Source organism: Hoplias malabaricus, chromosome 9 (assembly GCF_029633855.1).
Source record: "Hoplias malabaricus isolate fHopMal1 chromosome 9, fHopMal1.hap1, whole genome shotgun sequence".
Lineage (NCBI taxonomy): Eukaryota > Metazoa > Chordata > Actinopteri > Characiformes > Erythrinidae > Hoplias > Hoplias malabaricus.
The window spans coordinates 22,008,596-22,031,823 of NC_089808.1; the positions used below are offsets into that span (position 1 = coordinate 22,008,596).

Here is a 23,228-nt window from a genome sequence, read left to right on the forward strand (position 1 = left end):
GAGAGCAGGGGGAAGGCATGCCAGTGACACGAGCAGCTGGCTACGGCGGTGAACAAGGCACATTAAATATGCAGCAGGCTTCTCTGAAACATTAATTGGAACGGTTTGACTCACTCTGACCTGGAGATGAACCATCGCTTCTGGGTCTTCTAACAGAATCGGACAGATTTTCCCAAGACTTTTTCAACTGTGGATGTACCTTGAGGCTTTTAAGGGTCTTTTGTTGTGGAAAAACTGAGGCTATGACCACTTTGTTGAACAAAAAAAAGAAAAAAAAAATTTGCATGGCCACTTTTCTGGTAAATACCTACCTTGCAATTCCACATACTGTCTAGTTGACAGTATGTGGAATTGCATGAGCCTGAGAGGGTGGACAGAGGTGGCACCCCAACTCTCTAGCAAGGGAGCCAGGGAAGAACTTGGAGGCAGAGATTGGACCCAAGCCCCATGACAGAGCGTGGACAGGGGTTAGGTTGACCACATGATTCCTCTCACTCACTGTGGCTCTGCTGATTACCTGCCACCATCGTCCAAATGTAAGACACCTCACAGGTACACGAGTGAGAGCCAGATAGAGCTGAGCGGAGGCTTCATCATCCTTCTTCTCAGGGTGATGTGTTCTTTGCCACACATTGATCACTTTATGAGTGCCATCTACATTATAAATGTGCACTTATAGACAAGAGTTAATCTTTTCAAAAGATATACTTGGCAAGATGTGAAAGGCAGCAAAGACCCACCTAAATTAGCAGCAAAGGGCAATCAAATGAATAATATCTAAATTGATCAACCATAGACCAGTGTTATGGCAAAATGGGCCTAAAACAAAAATACACCCACAGGAAACTAGTATGCACTTGCCACTATGACATGATATCATTCTTATAAGCTTCTAAATGTTTCAAAGTATGTCTTTGAATACCCAGTGGCCATATCTTGGGCAAAGCAGGAAACTGTTTGAGGAATCATGCTAAAATAATAGTATAATCTCATAGAGAATCAAAATTAGCATTATCTTTGAGGTCTGTTTTGTCTAATCAAGAACAGTCACTTCAAAAAGCCATTTCTAAACAGATCAAATTTCCAAATGCTAAAACCGCATCTGCTCAAAATGAAGCCAAATGTTTTATTGAGTCGTGCCATCCATTATTCCACACATCATTAACATCTTTGGCAGAGCAGTGCATCAATGACTCACATGGAAACGAACGAAGACAAATTAATTCTTGACTCCTGACTTGAGTAAAGGAGGGATCTGGTCTCATTAGACCTTGGGGCCAGTTACAATATGGGAACTTTGCTCTGGAAACAGAAAGCCACAGCTGGGGATGGGCTATAACAAGGGAATTCCTCCATTTGGTGCCTTTGGAAGGTTGTCCGCTAGTGTTCTTGCCATGCCCTTGCTAACTTTGGCCCAGATGGCAACTGTGCTTAATTTGGTCTTTGACTGTGTAGAATTAATGACCTCCATATGCGATTTTTATTTATGTATGTATTTATTTTTGTAAATCTTTTAATTTTTTAATTTTAATTTGTCTACCTATCATAGCTTCAAAATTATAGCAAACATTATTTATTATTTGCATTAATCTCATAAATGTATTCATCCCAATTACCTCTTGGCTACAAAAACAGTGGACATTCCTTCTGACCAATGCCAGAGTCACTGCATTTGAGACAGCAGTCCCAATCTCTCAGGGTGGGAGCCAGGACCATCCGACAAAGGCTGGTGACCACAGCAGACCAAGAACTGTAATCAGTAGCAGTACGGAATAATAACAATCCTACATGTAATTTGACCAGGGTTGTCCATACTAGTCCAGACAAGTACTGGTGGGGGGTGCTCAGATGGCTTTAGATGACCCTTCCACATCTCTTCCACTTAGTGCCATTGATCTCAGCCCAGCCAAATACAAAAGGCAATAGTCATTTCAAAGCTGGAGGCTCATTAATGAGATATATTTTGACCAGCAGGGTGAGCAAGAGTGCTCACCCCTGAAGACGACCTTGAGAAAGCTCCTTGCCTGCCATTATTCATAGAGCAAATATTTTTCCAGCAGATGAATTAGTTGTTATGCCATATTTTATGAACCTCTGCGTGCCTGGCTACCCTTGTCGATCCATGTTCATTTATGAGGGGGCTTTTTATGAGAGGTGGGAGCTTTGCAGGATATGAAAGGAATCCCGGTGGGGTTGCACCCTGTAAACACTTTGTTATTGCTCAGTGCTGCCACTGATTACAGTGCTCTGCTGAACCCACCGGCCTTTGTCGGATGGTCCCAGCTACCCCCAAGAGACTCAGACTGTTGTGCCTAATGCAGCAACTCAGCTTCGGACAGGGGGAATTGCCTCCTGCTGTTTTCTTTCCTCTTATGGAAGCAAAAATGTAAGGGCTGCTTGTATATTTTCTAAAAACAGGGCAAGTTCATGTGTTAAATACACCACAATAAGTGTTTTTAAACGGCAAATATATGTACTCCCAAACTGGTCACTGTTTGTTATGAAGCAAGAGTTTCTAAATGACCCTTGACTTTTTTCTTTGGCAGAGAGTGACTAGGATGGAAAGCTTGAGGTGGTCTCTTTAAAAAATCTGGTGTTTTATACTCTCCAGTGGCCTCCTGCACAGTCCCTACTCACATTCACACGTGTGGTCATCTACAATGGTTTTGGCAAAATTGGTCAAATGTCTGGACATGACCAAAAATCAAAATTATGTTATTTTTATTTGTTGCTTATTCACTATTTTCACTTTATTTTTTTTTACAAAGACCACTGAGACATGTTATTTGACCAGGGGCACCCAAACTTCCACACATGACTATAAATCTTATATAAACCACAAGCCACCACCAGTGGTTAAGGTTGCTTCTTGTCAATAGTAAACCCAATCACTCAATGCTTGATTCTCCATTTCTTGACATTTCAACGATCTACATCCTGCTCTGTAGCCTCCACATGACTCTACTGGAAAGTTAACGATGAATGAGGTGGGCCAATGTTCTGTATTTCCTTCACGGAGTGTTTCCATCTTCAACGAATCAATCAGAGCACTGTGACAGGGAGGTTAAGTGGTTAATGCGGCAGGATGTAAACAGATGCTCAGGTTTCATCAGGCCATTATTTACATTCAGGCAATATATGGATGCCAGGAGCTCTGACTGAGATGGTAGGAGGGAGATAGTAAGGGGGATGATGGAAGATGGTGGTGTACCAGACCCTCAAAGGTCATGGGAGGCCTAACAAATGTGTATTTTTGTAATGAAGAGGACAGCAAATGAAGGATTGGTGTTTAAAAGAAAGTGACCAGGTTAGATGGACAAGGACCAGAGTGAAACCAGAGCAAGGAAGTTAGGAACAAGAGCCTACAACAAGCTCTCCAGAAATTAGCACTGCTTCGAGTCTATTCCCATCTCATTTGAGCTTGCTTCTTGTTTTTTAAGAAATGCTTTTTGCATCATTTCAATAATTCCCTCACTTGATTATGGTTCTGGAGCCCAAGCAGAGATGAAAGTTGCCTTTGCTGGTGGGGCAGGGGTCTTCAGTGCCCTGTGAAGCCCATGCGGAGTTTCTCAAAATACTTCAATCAGCAGCATCGCTAATTATTCCTTGTAAGTTTGTAACAGAACATTATAAAACAGCAAGAACGTCAAGCCCTCTGAGGGTCCAATCATGTCAGAATGTTGTACACTTTAGGATTGGATCCGTATTCACCTTGCCGATGCTAAGGGGGTACAAACCACGTTCATTAGCTATCTTTAGTTTTCTAGGCCCCGCACTGAAACTTAGACTCTTCCACAGAGCTCCTAATTAGCCTGTTTTTCTTACTTTGTTTTGTTTGTATGGTGTTGTTTCTTTCTCCCAGCAATTTGGCATTAATTGAGCCAAAAACAGAGCATCCACCAGGACTGCAAAAATAAAAAAAACTTTTTATTCATTAACTGCGCTCCTTTCCCTTCCAACCAATTGCTGTTGTTTCAGGAAAGAAATAAAAAAAACAGTACAAAAACAAACATGGGCCCCGCTAATGAAATGTTTGACATTTGGTAATGGCCCACGGTGACAAATTCCCACACCACGTTCCCGTTCTTATTTATTTATACGACATTACCATCTTATTTACCAGACATGGAAGCCATTAATTATTCATTCTTCTTGTAGGTCTATCACCCGGGCATTAGTTGTTGTTGTTTTTTTCATTCCCTGGGTGTGTATGATTTTCTGAGGCTGGCAGGTTCATAAATCACCAGCTTATGTATGTCCAGCATGGGTGACCTTTCTCCACGTTGAAGGGGAAGTGGAGGTGGAGGCCTGAGAGAGACTTGTCAGCCCTCTGACTATACTGGCTCAGCTAGAATCCATAATAAATATAGCCTCACTGACCGGTCAAGATTCCATTTTGTCTTCAATGCTTTATGTCAAGCATTGTCTTCTTACTATAGCACTGTAATCATTCATCTTCCATAACCACTTCATCCTCAGGGTCACAGTGGGGCCAGTGTCTACCCGGAATCACTGGGAGCAAAGCAGGAAAACATCCTGGACAGAGCGTCCATCCATCACAGGTCATCACACATTCAGTGTGTGGACAATTTCACACCAACAACATGGGTTTATGGGCTGTGGGACACCTGGATGCACCTGGAGGAAACCAAAGTAAACACAGAGAACACACCATACTCATAGACAGTTTGCAGGGTGAGGATTAATATTTTAAAATTATCATGATAGTTTCAAAATAATGACATGTAATTTTATATATATATATATATATACAGAATATTGAAGAATGGCCCAGACTTCGGGTCATAAATGTATCAGAGCTCTTATATATAGGTCATGGTCCAGAATAAGCATGAAAAAGAGAAGGGAGATAAAAGGAGGGATGAGGTTAATTCTGTCACAGTCTGTTTCAGTCTGTAGCAGTAATAGCCATGTTATCAGTAGCAACAGTATTAGCAGTAGCAGTAGTAGCAGCAGCTGTAGTAGTAGCAGTAGTATTAGTAGTAGTAGTAGAAGCAGCATTAGCATTAATAGCTATATTATCAATAGCACCAGTATAAGCAGTAGCAATAGTAGTAGTAGCAGTAGCAGCAGTAGCAGTAATAGTAATAGCTGTAGCAGTAATTGCAGTAGCAGCATTAGCAGTAGCAGTAATAGCATATCAGTAGCAGTAGTAGTAATAGCAATAGTAAGGGTAGTAGCAGTAGTAGCAGTAGCAGTAGTAGTAGTTCTAGTCACAGAAGCAGTGATAATGCAGATTTACCCCCGGGCTGTAAATGCACACCTATATATTGTGAAAGTACAAGCTGAGTGTTTTAATGGCAGCTCTGCTGAGTGTGTACAGTATTTGAGCTATAGCCGAGGTTCACACATCAAAAACTCCAGCTTCCATTTGATCACGGATTTGTGCCCCTGTAGTAAACACACAGCCCCACACAGAGTTCTGCTTATCTCCCTGCGCTTGCACCTCGCCGCTGCTTAATCTCTGAGAGCGAAGCCTAGATTCCAGCCAGCTGCTGCACCCCAGCAGCTCCCTACACTTAACCAGCCATGTCATGTATGCGTTTATGTAAATAAGGAACAAATTAGCATGGTGGGAGGCCAAGATGAGGAAATCAAAACACTCACTGCAAGAGAATCAAGGCTAAGGTCACGTCAATATGAATGGCATGATTTTTTAACTTCTTGAATAAGGTCTAGTGTTACCTTACTGACTGGAAGCCATATATTGAAGAAGGAAGATTCATCTGTCAGTTACAGGGGGTCAGTGAAGCTGGATATTAGTAGAACAGCACTTAAGGCTACTGTCCACCTTAAATGTTTCAGAAACATTAGCAGTAGTATGTACCACAGTGCTGCCTCATTTAAGGTAGAATGGAAAATTAGAACAAAGTTGGAACTAAGGCTGTAATAGTGTGTACACTGTAAAAAATACCTTAATTACCATAAAAAGTGGTATTCTGCCTAATTTAAAAATTTGCGGATTTAGCGGATTTACACATGCTTTTAATTATTTAAATAAGCCTGGTATATTCCCATAATCTAACATACATATAATGTGAATATAATTATTCTCCGGTGTAATTAAAATTTACATTTACACAAGAATTACTGTTAAAATAAGAACCTTTTTAACAGTGTAGTTTTCCATTTTTTACAGTTTAATCTGTCCTGGACACTGCTGACAGCAGAGTGCAATGGTAATATCACAATGACTGGAATGGTGCCCAAAACATAGATAAGTCCATCCTTCTTCACAGAGCCCTACAACCTGACCCCTCTCAAACTCTTACAACTGCTCAAATGCTTTTGAGCTTTCGAACACTTTTGAATTAGAATGGAAGGCATGCACAATATGACAAGCTTTTTTAGTCAGTCAAGTACAGGGTTAAGGCCCGTTCTTGCTCACGTCCCATTTGCTGCCGAGTGTGAAACTTGAATCATTTAGTTGTCTCATGATGTCAAACCTACCCACCTAGGTTCAGTCCTATCAGTTGATTCCTTTTGGATGCAACTACTTTTTTGACGATGAGTGTATATCGCCCCCATGTGAACATTTCCTAAGTTTACGGTACCCTGTGTGTTTAATTATTTAAGACTTTTGCTTTTTGTCTTTTTGACAGCAGTCTCCAGACTGCTTTATTTGTTCATAATGCAGCTTTGCTCCCTAGCCTGTCTGAGGGCTCTATAGGGGCACAGTTTATGCATGGTTTAACCAAAGCATCATGGATGCGAATTTGAGGTACGAAGCTGACGTTTTGAACTGTGGTGTTGTGACGTTTCATTGTAAGTATGCCATGTTAGGTTCATTGGTACAAGGACTTTTATGTTGACAAGCCTGAATATGGGTGAAGTGTTGCCTTACGCTATAGCTTACAATTGGTCACAAAAAATCTAATAAATAAATATATATATCAGTGGCGGATGCTGGTCTTTCAAGGAGGGGAAGCTCAATTTTGGCCTACATCATAAAATGTGTCAGTTTATTTATACGTAAATTCTACCCTCTGTTCCTTTTTAAGAAAATGATCTGTGACCCTGTCGTACCAACAAGGCGTCTTTTCCAGGGACTTGACTAGTGTCCTCTCAATGGCCAGCAGAGCTAGGCTGCTTAAACGGCCTTGGCCCATGTGAAGTGTGTCCGCATGTGAGTGCTTTGTGACGGTCGAGGGGCTCAGCAGCACCCGCTGGACAGAAACTGAGATAGAAGTCAGAAAGAGTGATAGAAGTCTTCAAACACACGCAGCTACAAAAAAAAAAAAAAAAAAAAAAAACAGAAATAGAAGCTCGATTTGTCGCTAGTCGTTTTTAACAAAAAAATGCCGCTAAGAGGCTTAAGACAGTCTCCGGTTCAACTCAGAACAGAATGAAAATGTAATGCTCCCACGGATCTTTACACCAAAGGATCACTGATTCACTCATTTCGCTGTCAATCAAAAAGGGATTCAGCCTCAGACAGATCATCCAATCATCATGCAGAAGCTGAGTGTCCGGGCCAGCCGAGGCCAGCCCACTGCCCCATAGACCCCCAGAGATGCTGAGCGTCCGATGGGTGGGACAAAGCCCAGCATTTATCCAATGGCTCATCTCGTTTCGCTGCACTTCGCCGCTTCGCTATTGAACTCTGTGGATGCTCAGCGTCCTCACTGTTTAAAGCACTGTGAATCTGATTGAGAGGAAAGCCGCGTCTTTACCAGTGATAAGAAGCTGACTCTGAACAAAAGTTGAGCGCATTGTAGTGCATATTTATTCAATGACATGTACACACAACAGTATATATTTTATCACTTATTTTTTGGCATTTTAGGGGAAGCTGAGCTTCCCTTGCAGTCTTAGAGCAATCGCCACTGATATATATATATAACAAATGTCTGAATAGTCAAATATATGGGTCCAGCCCTAAACTTAATTAACCGTTAATGGTTGTAAAGTAATAAAAAAACCAGTAATAAATCGTATTTTTGTAACCAATTGTAATTGAATTTAAACAGCATCTGTATTGTAACAAGGAAAGAAAGAAAGAAACAAGCAAACAAATAAATAAACAATATTCCCGAAACTGCTACCAGTTATTTATTGTAAGCTTACAGGAATTTTTTACAGTGATATGCTGTATGCTAGAAATAGTGTATACTGACTTTAAAATAAATCTGGCATAAATTGTTACCACGTCATCCTGTTCAGGGTGTCACCCTAATCGACCGGCCAGCAGAGATGATTAATAGCACGAGTCCTTACGTGATGGAGGGGGTATCTACAGAACAGAGCAAACAGTTCTGCTTCACAGTTCACTTCCCAACCTCCCCGCCCTTCTGCGTAGACTCCGAACAGAGGCAGAGAACAACAAACGCATACTGCCGGCACCAAACAATAGGTGTTCTGTCAGCATGTGCATATGTACGCTTTCCCCCCTCCTGTTCTACATCACCCCGAACCATTTATGCAAAAGCAGAGTCGTGCATTAAAGCTGACATAAGCCCGCTCTGGGACTGCCGGCCTCAGATTGATGACAGTGGAGTAAAGGTTGGGATTTGTTTGGCTCCATGGCAGTCCACTATGCCGGCTGATTTCTATTAATGACCTTATTATGGGAGTGGAGCATTCAGACAAGCTGTTTACCTGCCCCAGGCCCACGCCACTGCTAGAACTGATTGCCCACATTCATCAATAAGAACCAGAATCCAATAATCCAATGGAGGCCCTCCCACACTCTCCCTGCTACCCCAGCCACTTTTCGCCATGCACCACTGACTGCTCAGCAGTCTCTTCTCTGCTGAGTTTATGAGGATAAAAATGAGGCACTTAATCCAGAGTGGGGGGACGCATCACGCCACGGCAGAGAGCCACATCAGGCACATCGCCTGGCATCATCACTGAGAGAGAGAGAGAGAGAGAGAGAGAGAGAGAGAGAGAGAGAGAGAGAAAGAGAGAGAGAGAGAGAGAGAGAGAGAAAGAGAGAGAGAGAGAGAGAGAGAAAGAGAGAGAGAGAGAGAGAGAGAGAGAGAATAACACATTGCCACAAGAGTTAAAAGTCCTTATAATGAATCTAGCACGGCTAGGTTCTTGTTCCGCAGAGCTTATTGCTTATTGGCCGCACCAATGAAGGTCAGACCCTGCAGGACAGTACAGGGCATTCTCACTGAGAATTAATGGCTACTGTTATCAGCCAAACAAGTTGAGCCTCATAAGCAACACCCATTTTTATTCCAGCTGTTGCCAAGGATTGCCCACTGAAGAGGCATAAAGAACATCTGGCCTGAAAAGCTTGGTACTTCCAGTCCAAATTCATTTCTATGCTAGATGACATACTAGTCTAGGAGAGATATTTATATTGAATAACTGAGATTTGTCATTTGCCTTTTGCCATTTCCTCTGTTGCCGCTAGACCACCATTGAAGGTCTTCCAACCCCTCCATAACACGACCCAAAGTTATGCCCTTTTTGCAGACTATGGACAAGTTCTCAATGTTCCAGCATTAATATTAACCACAGGTTTTTTTTTTTTAGTTTTTTTTCATTTCTTATTCAACTCATTTCTCACTGAGAAGAATTATGACTCAATCTCATCCAATTTGAGCAGCAAAATGCATCACTTACTTTTTATTTCCTGACTCGCCGGAAAACACATATTCTGTTTGCTATTCATGAGAGTCACACTGCTCTGCGATCATCCTTATTTATGTAGGAGTGAGTCAGTGTGGACAGTATTATTAGCCGTTTTATTGGACTTTACAACTGGCGCGGGACTTGCCTGGAGCTGTCCAGTGCTGAAATCAAGACACATGTACTCATTCCCAACACTGGGCTGCAGTTTCAGGAGTATTTTACAATACCCTAACAAAAAAACAGAGATGGGTAACTCTTTCATGTGCAGTCCTTCATGTTCTGAATGCTACCCAGAGGAATGTGAGTTACAAACTCCAAACCACAAGGTAACTATTTGGGGTAATATGAAGGTCAGTAGGGTGGCCTACAACTTGCACTAACTTTCTTTTTTAGAAGAGTTTAACCAGTTAAAGTTAAATCTGCAGTGTCTTAGATTTAATGCCTACATGGTTGGTCCCATAATGCCTATCTAATATTTTTTTAAGTTTATGTCACTCCCTTAATAAATGCAAAAGTACTTTTACAAATTAGGTAATATAAATTCACAGTAGTATTGTGACATCATCAGAAGCAGAGAAATGAGTCTGAGCTATTACTGCAACAGGCAACCTTTATTTAACACCCTAACAAGGACAAAAGTGTCACGCCCTTGTCCTGTCGTGTCTGTTGTCCCTGCCATGTGCTCACTTGGCACATGGCTCTGTTTGCTATTGTCCATGTCTCCCCCCATGTCCCGCCTTTCTTCCTCCTCCTTGTCAGTGTCATTTGTAATCCTGCCCCCTCGTTATCAGTCCAGGTGTCCCTTGTCTGTGGTGTTCATTTAAGTTCCCTTGTCTCTGTGCTTCTTTGTTGGACATTCCACCTTTAGTTTTCTTTCTACCGTCGGTTTGCTTTCTCCAGTCTGTCTGTCTTGTCTGTTCTTTTAAGTCAGTCTTTGTATCTCTCTTGTCTCAGGTCTGTTTGTATCATTAGTCTGTTTAGCTTTTTCTGTCTGTTTAGTTCCCTCTGTTTATGTTTGTCTGTTTAGCTTTCTGTGTTTAAGTTTATTCTGTTTAGCTTCTTTGTCTAGGCCCCTGTTAAGCTCTTCCTGTATTGTCCTTCTGTCAAAGTGTCTCTGTCCAGGTCATTCTGTTCAAGTCTCTCTGTCTTGGTCTTTCTTTGTTTTAGTATCCTGTCTCATTATCCTAGTCTGTCTATCTGTTTTGTTATTTTTTGTAGAAATAAAAGCATTCTGTGTTTTAGCAAGTGCGCCCACCTCCGTCAGTCCGCCCTGCGTTCCTGACAAAAAGGCACAAAGGAAGAAGTGATCAAGCAGCAATTTGGGCTTGGTATAGGGCGAAACTGTCAGAGACCCTTACTATCTTGGACTACAGTTTTTCAGTTATTCGAAGGGCCTGTCTGAGGCTGAAAGGGGAAATGTATAGAAAAACAGTTTAACACATCATAATTATTTAAAAATTAAAAGGGTAGTTATTTAAAATTTAAAGAATGTCACTGTGGGTTAGTGGAAGGCATATTATTCTGCTTGTGCATATACATTGTGTTTCATGGTGCAAAATATCCAGAGAACATGTGTTGAAAGCAGACGGCCAAATATGGCCCATGGGCCATAGTTTGAGCATTCTGGTGTAGTGGATAACAATGTTATAATCTTAACAGCAGACTAGGGATTGAGTCCCAGTAAGGACTCTGTGCTCTACCCTGGGTGAATTTGGGCAAGAATTAATAACTAATATTGTAACTCACTATGGATAAGATATAATTTAGATAAATAATTAATAATTAATTTAGATGCATTTATTAGGAACCTTGAGATATCTAGCCTTAGTTCGCCACTAGTCCAACAAAGCACACGACAGTAAAGTCTGAAAATCCACATTAAGGGTGCGATGGTGCTAACAAGCCCAGGAAATGAGCATTTGGATAATGTCACATGTTGGGTGTAATACTATAGTAATGACTAATCATTGGAGCATTACAGCAGCTCTAAGCCCTTTCCCTCTGCCCTCCGACAGGAACATTTGGTTCTTTAATGTCTAATTGTACAGAGCTAATTCTTGTGTTTTTTTAATAATACCTTTACCCAGACCTGAATGCAACGTTCAGGCAAAGTACTGGTTATTCGACCTTCAAAAGACACCAGAATCAAGTCCTGTTGAAAGATGATTGGTAAGTTCTCCGCCGCTTTATTTTGGAAGCATAGTTCTGTCTGAGGGTTGTGTAAAGTGCAAAATATACAAACAAAATACACATGCAATCAAAGAGAAGGAACTGGTTGTATTTTAATTACCAACTAATTCATCGTAAATGGCAGCAAGTGCGGCCCATGAATTAAACAAGGAAAGCGCTGTCTCATCAGCAGAGGTGAGCCATACATCTTTTTATCGTCCCACAATTAATGGCCCTTGTTTTCCCACCGCACCGAAAAAAGACAAATGGCTGTCTTTCTGCCATGACCTAATTGGAGCCTCCTGTCTTAAGTTTCTTTTTGGGCAGAAGAGGTTGAGAGATAAGTGCAGTTAGGCCAGCTGGGCTGAGAAAGACTAAGCTTACTTACAGCTTTAAATGCTACACCAAAGCATTTCAAATTAGATGTAGCATGCTTCCTCTAATCCTTGCCTGGGGTCACTGTCTTTGAGGAGGTTGGTGTGTTCTCCCCATGTCTGTGTGGGTTTCCTTTGGGATCCCTCCCACAGTACAAACACACATGTTGGTAGGTGGATTGGCTGTGTAAAATGCTGTGGTGGGTGCAGTGGAGCTGCATCCTCTGGAGCGATGGAGCACTTCTTAATACCCTTGGGATAAGTTGGAGTGACATTTGTGATCCAGAACTAATCATTCAACCATCAATGTTTCACTAATGCTCACAAATCCTCACAGAAATGTGATTAACATCTAAATTCTTCCCAGAAGACTAAAAGTGAAAAGGTGAGAGCAACTGACAAGGGCAGCCTTGCCCTTAAGCGAAGGAATACCTAGCATCCTGCATTACAAGGAAGCACAACCTTGATAGATGACCTTCAACACATCAGAGGAAAGATACAATCTTGTTGGCTCAGCTGGTAGCAGTGTTTATTTTGCCAATTAAAAAAAATACTTTGATGAAAATTATTCCTATATGGTCTATTTTTCACAACAAATCAAGACAAGAATAGAACAAAGATAAATAATTTGAAGATGAGATATATGACAAAATGTTTTGCCCTTTTCATCAATGAATACACACTAAACAAAAATGGGACAGACTGATTAATTAAACTATGCTTAAATTATTTCAAATTTGAAAAATTACAAGAAAATAAAACAGGAAAATGCTCCATCGATTTGGTCTTGAGAGGCCAGCCGGAGCAGCTAAGTGGAATAGTGAAAATCCATAATTTTGTATACTAGCATATTTTCAAATGTAACATCATTTGTACCCTATTATTGATCAATGAAATGAATAATTTGCCTAAAAACCTTTAAAAATACTTGACTACAATTAATGTTTTACTTAACAAAAACTATACTAAAACTAACAATAATACAATTTCTAAAATGAGACTACAACTAATACACATTTAATCAAAGGACTCAGATTAACACTAAATCAAAATCAGCTGGCACAATTAACACTGGCTGGTAGAACTTTGGATCTTCATGTTGAGCAAATTTGCACTTGCCTTAACCAGAGGGTTTGTCCTTTTTGAGTTTCTGAATTTTAAAAGTTTCAGTCCAGGAGACACGGCCTGTTTTATTGCAAGCAGAAAAAGTGTACCTTCTATGACACTAGCACTGTATTAACTTTTAAAAAATGGAAATGTTTGTAGAGTGTACTCAACCCTAGACACCGAAAGGCAGCAGAAGGGTCTTATTTCTGGTGAATGTGTTTCTCACTGAGCTCAAAATGCTGATTCTCTCCATTATGCAAAGTGCAATGCCATCCACTGTGCTTTAATATCATCCACACTTCAGTGGCTCAGGTGGACTTTGACTTGTGTGGGTTTTGACTGCAAATACCCACGGTCCACCTTAAAGAGCTATTCAAGTGCTGGAGTCATCTTACACACTCCTGACATTCCTGCCACTCTTGTGGTCGAGGGGCATGACCACAGAGACGCCTGAGGGACAGTGGAGTGGCCATTAGTTGAGAAAACACAAGTCGGGGAATGAAAGCTGGGGGATATGGAAAGCTCTTGTCATAGCTCTACAATCGCTGATTTATAATTTTGCATTTTTAATGGCCCTTGAAATGTATAGAGAATATTATAATTCAAATGTCATACCAGTGTTATTTTATAAAGTAATAACCCGGAACAGCTTATAAATATTGTAAAAGGAACACTTTTATGTACAATGTATGTCCAATAATTTAAGGTGGACACATCCACAGCTGTGGACACTTAAGCCCTGTCATATGAGTTGGCCTGAGTGGTATGATGCCCCCCAGCACTGAGTTGTGGATCTGTGGAACTGTGTTCTGTGAAATGGCAAAGCACCATGCAGTATAGTTCACTGTCCAATTTATTGGAAACACCAGCCTTGTAGCTCCCCTCACTGGCTACTTTATTAGAAACACCAACACTTTGTGAACACATTGGCCACTTTATTGGAAACACCAACCTTGTACATCCACACTCTGGACACTTTATTAGAAACATAACATTGTGTGTCCACTCACTGGCCACTTTATTAGAAACACAACACTGTACGTCCACTCACTGGCCACTTTATTAGAAACACAACACTGTACGTCCACTCACTGGGGACTTTATTAAAAACACCAACATTGTATGTCCACACACTGGCCACTTTATTAGAAACACCAAGCTTTTATGTTCACACACTGGCCACTTTATTGGAAACACCCACCTTTCCCGTTCACATCCTGACCACTTTATTAGAAACCTTGCATGTCCACTCACTGGTCAATTTATTGGAAACACCAACCTCGTACATCCACACACTGGCCACTTTATTAGAAACACCAAGCTTTCATATTCACACAGTGGCCACTTTATTGGAAACACCAACCTTGTATGTTTACATACTGACCACTTTACTGGAAACACCAGCCTTGTACATCCATTCACTGGCCAATTTATATGAAACACCAACCTTGTAAATCTACACACTGGGCAATTTATTAAAAACACCAAGACTGTCTACTCACTGGCCACTTTATTACAAAACACCAACCTTTTATGCCCACTCACTAGACACTTTATTGGGAACACCAACCTTGCATGTTCACACACGGCCCACTTTATAAGAAAAAACAACTTTGTATGTTCACACACTGCCCGCTTTATTGGAAACAAAACACTGTGGCTCCATTCACTGGCCAATTTGTTAAAAACATCATTGTATACTCCAAAGTATTGGCCACTTTATTAGAAAAACCTTTACACCATCAAATACTCCAAATAAATGGCAACTTTATTAGAAACACCACAATGTACTCCAAACAACTTGGCAGGACTGCAGGGCGGACTGACGGAGGCAGACGCACTCGCTAAAACAGAACAAACTTTATTTTAAACAAAAGATAAATAACAAAACAGACACAGACTTTAACAGAAAGATACAGGGAGCTGACAGACTTAGACAAGGGGAGCTAAACAGACTAAACTAGAATAAGGAGAGCTAAACAGGGCAAAGGTGACAGAGACACTAGAGAGATAAAAAGACTAACACTGGACAGAGAGCTAAACAGAGTATAAAACAGAGAAATCTAAACAGAGAACAAACCTTAATGAGAATAAGCAGAGACAGACAGAATAGGCAACACAATGACAGGAAACGAGAAGAGAGCAAACCAAAGCGAGGAACAGACGAGACAAACAGACTAGCGAGTGAAACAACAAAGGAAAACTGCGAAGACAGGCAGTCTAGACTGAGTAACATGACATAGGAAGCAAAATGACAACAGAGGAAACAAATGACTGACAAGAGGACATGAGACAAGGGAACTTAAATACCTAACGCAGACAAGAGACACCTGAGACAGATAACAAGAGGGCAGGATTGCAAATAAGACACTGACGAGGAGGAGGAACAAGGCAGGACAAGGGCGGAGACATGAACAACAACAGAGCCATGTGCTAAGTGAGCACATGGCGGGGAAAAACAGACAAGACAGGACAAGGGCGTGACACAACTGGCCACTTTATTAGAAACAATTGTTTGTTCTTCCATCAGAAACACTTTAAATGGGAAACTTAATCTAAACAAGCTTTATAGCATTTGTAATACTGATTCCGAATGTTAGAATACAATTTACAGACATTTTTATTCTCTTCTTCATGTTCTAACTATCATTTTATCTCTCGTTTGTTTTAAGCTCAGTATTCTATTGCTGTCAGACATTCAGAGATTAATCTCAGCATGTCCGGTTTCTTTTTCCTGGCAAAAATGATTTAATAAGACAGTAATAATGAAGGTTGTAGTCGTCAGAAGCTAAGCTATGTGTCTCTGTAGCTTGGGTCAGACAGGGGTGGGGGAGGGCCACAGACAGGCCCATTAACTGAACATTAACTTTGTTACTAATGAACGTGTCCAGACGCCAAACAAAATCAGGGCCTGGATAAGACATGTGTTCCTGTCTGGGACAAGGACGAGATAGTGTTTACAGAGAGCTTACATTACTCTGCTCTAACAGAGAAGCCCTAACTGCTGTTTACTCAGAAACATGATCCTCTACTCTGTCTAAGGCACATTGGCTCACTGTGTTTACTCATACTGACTACCGTATTACAAACACCTGCTTATCCAGTACATTTGGAATAAAATGAAGTGGTGTTTATGATCCATAGCTAATCATCATATCATCGGTATCTGAGCTCTTTAAAGCTGTCTAAATGCTGAATGCCTTCAAATCCTCACAGTAATGTTCCAGTGGTCTTCTTAGTAGATTATTGGTTCTATCTGCAGCAACAGCTGATCAGACTACCTGCTAACAACCTTCATTTTAAAAGGAATATTAGATTTTTATATCTCACACTTATTCTGAGAGTGTTTGACCCTTTAAAGACTCCTCTGACTCAGGAACATTTTATGGGCTAAATATTTAATGGAGTGAAAGGAAAACCGGAGGTAAAATTCCGAGGGATTTGGTGCAATATTATGGGGAAATTCTGGAATTGCTCTAGAGTCTCTATGCATTAGCGGCCAAAGTTATTGGTCCTTGGGAAAGCAAGAGGCCACTCTGGGTCACCTGCTACATTGATTGGAGTTGTTCGCCTGAGTAACTCTCCAAATTAAGTAAGCACAGGTTCCTGCTTCTGCCCCGTCTTTCTGCCCTTCCCTTCATACTCTTCCCCTTATCTGTGGACATCCAGCTTCAAATCAAAAAGTAACACAGATACAATCATATAGACCTCATGAAAAGATTCTTAAATGGTTTTGGGTTTGAAGACATCTTTCATTCACCCATTTCCAGTAACCACTTCATCCATATCAGGGTTACGGTGGGTCCAGAACCTTCCTGGATATTGTAAATTCATACATAGGACATTCAGAACATACAATGTGTACTAAATACAGCTCACCCTTTAAAGATGCATGTATGAATTCCTAATGCTTGCCCAGCAAGAGAAATACATTCTAAAACTAACCCTAATCCAAACCCTACCCCTAAAACTGCCTCTATGTCACGCCTTGGTCCTGTCATGTGTCTCTTTTCCCACCATGTGCTCTTGCACATGGTTCTGTTTATTATGGTTCATGTCTCCGCCCTAGTCTCTTAGTTCCACCTCCTTGTCACTGTCTCCATTTGTGTCTGCTTTGTAATCCTGCCCCCTCGTTATCTTCCTCAGTTGTCCTTTGTCTCAGACGTCCTTTGCTGGATATTCAATCGTCTATCACTAGACTGTTTGTCTCGGTTGTTCCTCGCTTTTCGATTCACTTCCCTTTGTATGTCAGTCTGGTCTGTCTGTTCCTTCCTTGTGCTTAGTGTACTTGTTTGGTTTGTCTGTTAGCATTTTCCTGTCTCTGGTCTTTCAGTATTTTCCTCTGTCTGTATTTGTCTCCCAGTCTAGGTTTCTTATGCATCTGTGACTCAGTCTAGGTCTCTCTGTATCTGTCTCTAGTTTAGGTTCCTTTGTATCTATCTCTCTAGGTCTCTGTTTAGCTCTCCATGTATAGGTTTGTCTGTTTAATTTTTTTTGTCCAGGTTAGTCTCTCTAGCTCTCTCTGTCTGTTTAGCTCCCTCTGTCTAGGTTTAGTCTGTTTCTTTCTATCTGTCTCTCTATCCAGGTCACTCTATCAAAGTCTCTCTGTCTAGGTCTTTCTTTATCTAAGTTTCCTGTCAAGTTATCCAAGACTGTCTATCTGATTTGTTCTAAATAAAGTCACTGTGTTATAGCGTGTGCATCCGCCGCCATCAGTCCGCCCACTCCTGACACCCTAAAGCAAAACCAAACCTTAAACTAACCATTGCCCTAATCCCAAATGCAAGTGTGTGCTTGTGTATAGAGTCTATGACTTACGCAATGCATATTTGTCCTGCATATACCCAAACTATGTGCAGTGCACATCCCCCGAAATGTACCTACAAGTTGAGTCAAGGCCGACCACAATCACTGTGACTGACCGCAGTCAGAAACAGAAACTCTTCTTCTCCACACTACAGAGGCTGAGACAACACCAAATTCACCATTAGAGATTTTCCTAAGACATTGGTTTGGACATCGCAGAATGTATAACAATGTGGAGCAAATTGAGGCAAAAACATAGACACAAAAAAAACACTATGAAAAAAATAATTTGTGATGGCAGTTTCTTTCCTGATATTGCATGTAAACTGCACTTTATTCCTAATATAATTCTACTCCCTACATAGTGCAGTTCACAGATTTTAAACCTAATACAACTACACGGCTACATTGTGTACTATATAGCGTAGAGGAAGGTTTTTGTGATACAGCCCTAGTGTTTTGGTGGTGTAACTGCAGAGCGACGCAGACCCCAATGTACAAGTATAAACATTTACAGGTGTAGGGCACTTGCCCAGGCAACAGTAGAGGCTCAGCATTGAGTCAACACAGAAGCATAAATCAGCCTTAACCCTCAGCCAAACCCAGGACTTACCCCAACCCTAATCTAACCGTAACACTAACTTACTGAAAACACAGTGGACTTTGGAAATGGGGGACTTTATTAAAAACCCGTTTCTCGTTCATACCCACAGTGTTTAGTCTGTTCAAAAAGACAGAAATTGCTGTCCAGTGAATATCATGTATTTCCAACAACAAAACTTTACAGGAGAAGGAAAAAAACATTTTTACCTTTCAATGGAAGTTGATGTAAAAAGATGTAATTGCAAGTAATTTTGGAGCATTGCTATTGGTTCGTTTATTAAGAAAATTTCACAAAATGTGAAGGACCACTGTTGTGTTCATAATGTCCTTTTCCGAAATTTACAAAGAAGAGATATGTCAACTTTTGAAGGCCTTTTATACTGCAGCATTAAAATGACTTTCGCACAAGTACCATCTTTCATTTCTTTAAAGCGACCCCCTGCACTGAACCAAACACTAGCTCCAGGGTAAATGCCATTCGCTCTGCGCCATGGACCACGATTATTAAAATGAAAGCCCTGCTCATTTCCTGTTCTTTAAGGCTTCCATCAGATCACCTTAAATGACTTCTTCATTCTCCAAATTCATTCCCACTGTGCCAACTGAAGGCATTAGAAATCCAGGGATCACAAATAATGCCTGGGAAGCTATGGCATAATAGTCATTTTTCAATGAACAATAAGCAATGAGTTGGGTGACATCAGATTCTAATCAAATCTAGATGGTGGAACATCTTTGTGAGGATCTAATGGCCATGACAGCACTAGTGATATCTGGAATATTAGAATGTACTAGATTGAGATCAATCACTCCGGAGAACCATGAGGCAATTGGGCGTTTAACTGGAAGTTTGCCGGTTTAATGTCCAAAGCTGGCAGGTCATGACTGAAATGCTCTTGAGCAAGGCACCTAACCCCCAACTGTTCCCCAGGTGCCGTGGCTAGGGCTGTGTGTTTGTTTCTATGTGTGTTTCACTGCACGAATTGGGTTAAATGCAGAGAACACATTCCTCTGTGTGCAAGCACAGTGGCCAAAGTGATTCTAATTCAAAATAACCCAATGCTGGGGCATGTTATACACCTCTAGCTGAGTATGTGATGTATACGCTTCTAGTTTGAATATGTGATGATGTGCTCATGTGCAGTTGTTCATTCTGTGTATTTTTATTATTCAATTTGTAGTGTCTATCATGAATAAACATTCAATCAAGGATATGAACTAAGGAAAGTGTGTCAACATTTGTAGATAAATCATGAACAATACACTGAGAGGAGCATGTGAAAGTTTCAAGTTCTAAATATCCTTAATGGGATTTTAAATATGCATACGATAATATCTACAATGTTAATAATTAAGCTACGATTACTCATGAAATCACTGGGTTGTGAGTGTTGGCAAGCGTTGGAACCACAAACCTCTACGATGTAATATTAAAAGCAGGAACTGGAACGATGAGCCAGCTGTAATTTCAGAATCTTGCTCATTCGTCATGCTCCAGCTTCTAAAGATTCCATCACGAAAAGAGCTATAAACGAATGGAGTTGGTCTTAAACAGATTTACAGGCATGAAAATGTTAGTAATGACCAGATGAGTGAGTCATGGTCCAGCAGAGTCTTACATGCTGTCGTTAAAGAAATGCTGGAAGCTCTGAAAACATCTGAATCATACACCCAGCAAGTGTTATAGTTAGTGCACCAGAAATTTTTGTATCTTTAAAATAAACACTGCATTTATTTACCTCCTGCTCAAAATGGCTGCTAAATGGATGTTGATTATTATAAAAAAGTTCAAGTTCAAAAACTCACCTCAAAAAAAGTAAGACTCCGAACCACAAGACCACATTTAGAAACTTCAGTACCCTCATAGAAAGAAGCACAGAACACACTGGCTTGTCTGTATCCATGGGTTGAAAGTGATGTCACAGTGTATGGCAGCCGCCATGTTGGGTACATATTCGTTACTCAAAACACACAATTCAAATGGCACCATACATACATAGCGTCAATCACACATAATAATACTAATAATTTACCAGACAGTAGAAACTAATATGACAGGGGAAAATGAGCATTATAGCTGATTAAAAAAAAATTTTGACATACAATGCAATACGATATTTTATTAACTACAATGTGCCCTACACACTTTGTAGGGAGATATTTGAGATTCTGCTTCAGTTTTCTGTGGCATAGAAATATCTCTCACTGATCAGTTACATTTTCAGACAAAACCACTTTATTATACTTCAAATCAGAGAAACTTAGGCAGACAGTTGCGAAACAACACTACTCTGCAAGAAACTCTCAGAGAACATAGACAATGGGATCAGAATATTTACCCAGAAAACTTGGAAAAGACTGAGATAAAAAATATATGTAGCTTGTGTCTGTAGCTTGTTTCTCACGCACTAAAACTAAACAACAGTAAATTAAATGATTACTGAAGCTTGAAAATGATCTATGTATGAATTACTCACAGATCCAGTCACAAGAGCAGATAAATGCATTGGAGTCTCTTGTTCTAACAGTTTTCCATTAGATCCTATCACAAAAATGCTAATATTGCTAACAGTGCATAACTGTCTTCTTCTTATTATTATTATGCAACACTGGGATCCTTTACCCTCTGATGCAAAGAGGCAATGGCCTTTTACATTTCTGAGATTTGTGAGATTCTCCAGCTCAAGGAGTGCTGTAGATAGGGAACATTGCGGTGAGGATTTGATAGCATTCAGCCATGAGTAAGGTCAGGTGTTGATGTTGGACATTAGTACTGAGTGACAAATGCAACTCCAACTCATCCCAAAAATGGGGCTTTATACCTCTCAAGCTGACAGTTGACATTGAGCATGGAGACCTTAGGCCCATGTATCCCTCCCAGATCACATCCTCTGACCTTTTTGCCTACAGTTTACAACCAGGACAGGGCAGCAATGCCTTCACAGAGCCAAATCTGTAAAGGAGTTCACAGTCAACTCCCAGCCCCCCAACCTTCAGCTGCAAGTGTTTGGGCAAAGTTAATTTTGTCACTGTGCTCCCCTGCTAAGCTGTCAATTAGAGAATGTTTTCCACTTCCATCACCACCTTCTGCAGTCCATTCTGCTCTGGCAGCTCTAACTTCTCCTCAACCAAATGCTCACAGTCTCCTCAGAGTTTCTTGCAGAAAGCAGATGCTTCTCAATTTCTGTTTACATTCACACAGTGCTTATCGGCCAATCAGTGCATGACCCAAAGGTCAGGGACTGATGGCAGTAAATGTGCTGTTACTATTTACTAATGGGCAAAATTGCAAATGTATTATCATATAGGTGAAGGTTTGACTCCAACTGCTCAGGTGGCACCTTTAGTCAATTTTCAAAGGGTTGCAGAGCAGGTCATAGCAGCAGTTGCCTTTAGATCTTCAAACATGAGTACTTATACCACAAGAAAGAGCACCCTGTATATTAATAAGCCCCCATTCATTGGTGGTGCTATGGTGAAGATGGAGAAAGGGTTAGGGTTAAGTGCACAGCTGGGGTTAAAGTTAGGTTTAAGGTTATGATTAGAGTTAGTGTTAGTGACAGGGTTAAGGTTTTTTCCTGCTAGATGTGCATCAGAAATTTAAATGTACATCCACCAAGCGTAAACAATTTTTTAATATATTGTATATATGTCATAGGATTGCCCTTTTACTGAATTATATACAATTTTGCTTTAATACTAAACTGCTATATTTGCTAAAGAACCATATTTAGTCAATGCAAAAAATATTTTGGAAATAATATTTAAGTAAATTGTTCTGGTTATTTAACTTTTTTATCAGAATTTTTTCACTTTTTAACCAAAATATTTAAAAAATAATGTTGAAAAAACAAATTTTTCAAAAAATTAGCACAATACTTCTTGAACATAGATACTGCAAGTAACCTACTGTTAAGAACAAATGTCATTTCCCAGACACACTGCACAATACAAGTAGTGACCAAACAACTGACCAAATATGTAATTTATGCTGTAATTTGTAAGAAGTACTGAAAACTGATGCTGATGTAGTTTCCTGAGACATTGCAGCAGGTGTGTAGTGTTTACAGTATAAGACTACAGCAAGTATTGGGCTTGAATCTGACTGGGTCTCATGGAAGTTCTCATTGTCTGGTGGTGTATAATCATCCACTGGATGCAGGTCACACCTTCATCAAGACTAGGCAGAGTTAAATATACCACTGTTAATCCACTGCATCCATACAGAATTTCTGGCCAAATAATTTTTCATACAGACCTAAAGTTGTTCAAAGCATTTTCCTTCTTCTTCTTTGTAGTGGTAGAGGGAACTGATTTCCCAGCTCCTGCTGTGACACTGTGGTCTGCCCACGCTAAGGCTTGCAATGGAGCTCTGCCTTCGTGAGTTAGTATGTCTTCACTGAGCAGATAAGACCATGCAGAGAACAGATGAAACCTTCTGTGGGTGCTGTCTGCTGTGGGTGTCCTAGGCTCCAGGGCGAGAGAGAGAGAGAAAGAGAGAGAGAAAGAGAGAGAGAGAGAGAGAGAGAGAGAGAGAGAATGGGTGGTCCTTGTTGAAAATCA

At 40.6% G+C, this 23,228-nt stretch overlaps 1 protein-coding gene across 1 annotated transcript in view; it reads right to left on the reverse strand.

The window, feature by feature from the left end:
- Positions 1 to 331: 331 nt before the first annotated feature.
- otomp (otolith matrix protein) overlaps positions 332 to 23,228 on the reverse strand; it is a 96,876-nt gene continuing 73,979 nt past the window's right edge. Inside the window, exon 9 of the mRNA XM_066680240.1 lies at positions 332 to 654. Coding sequence (XP_066536337.1) covers positions 332 to 654 — 323 coding nt within the window. The remainder of the gene's footprint in view (positions 655 to 23,228) is intronic.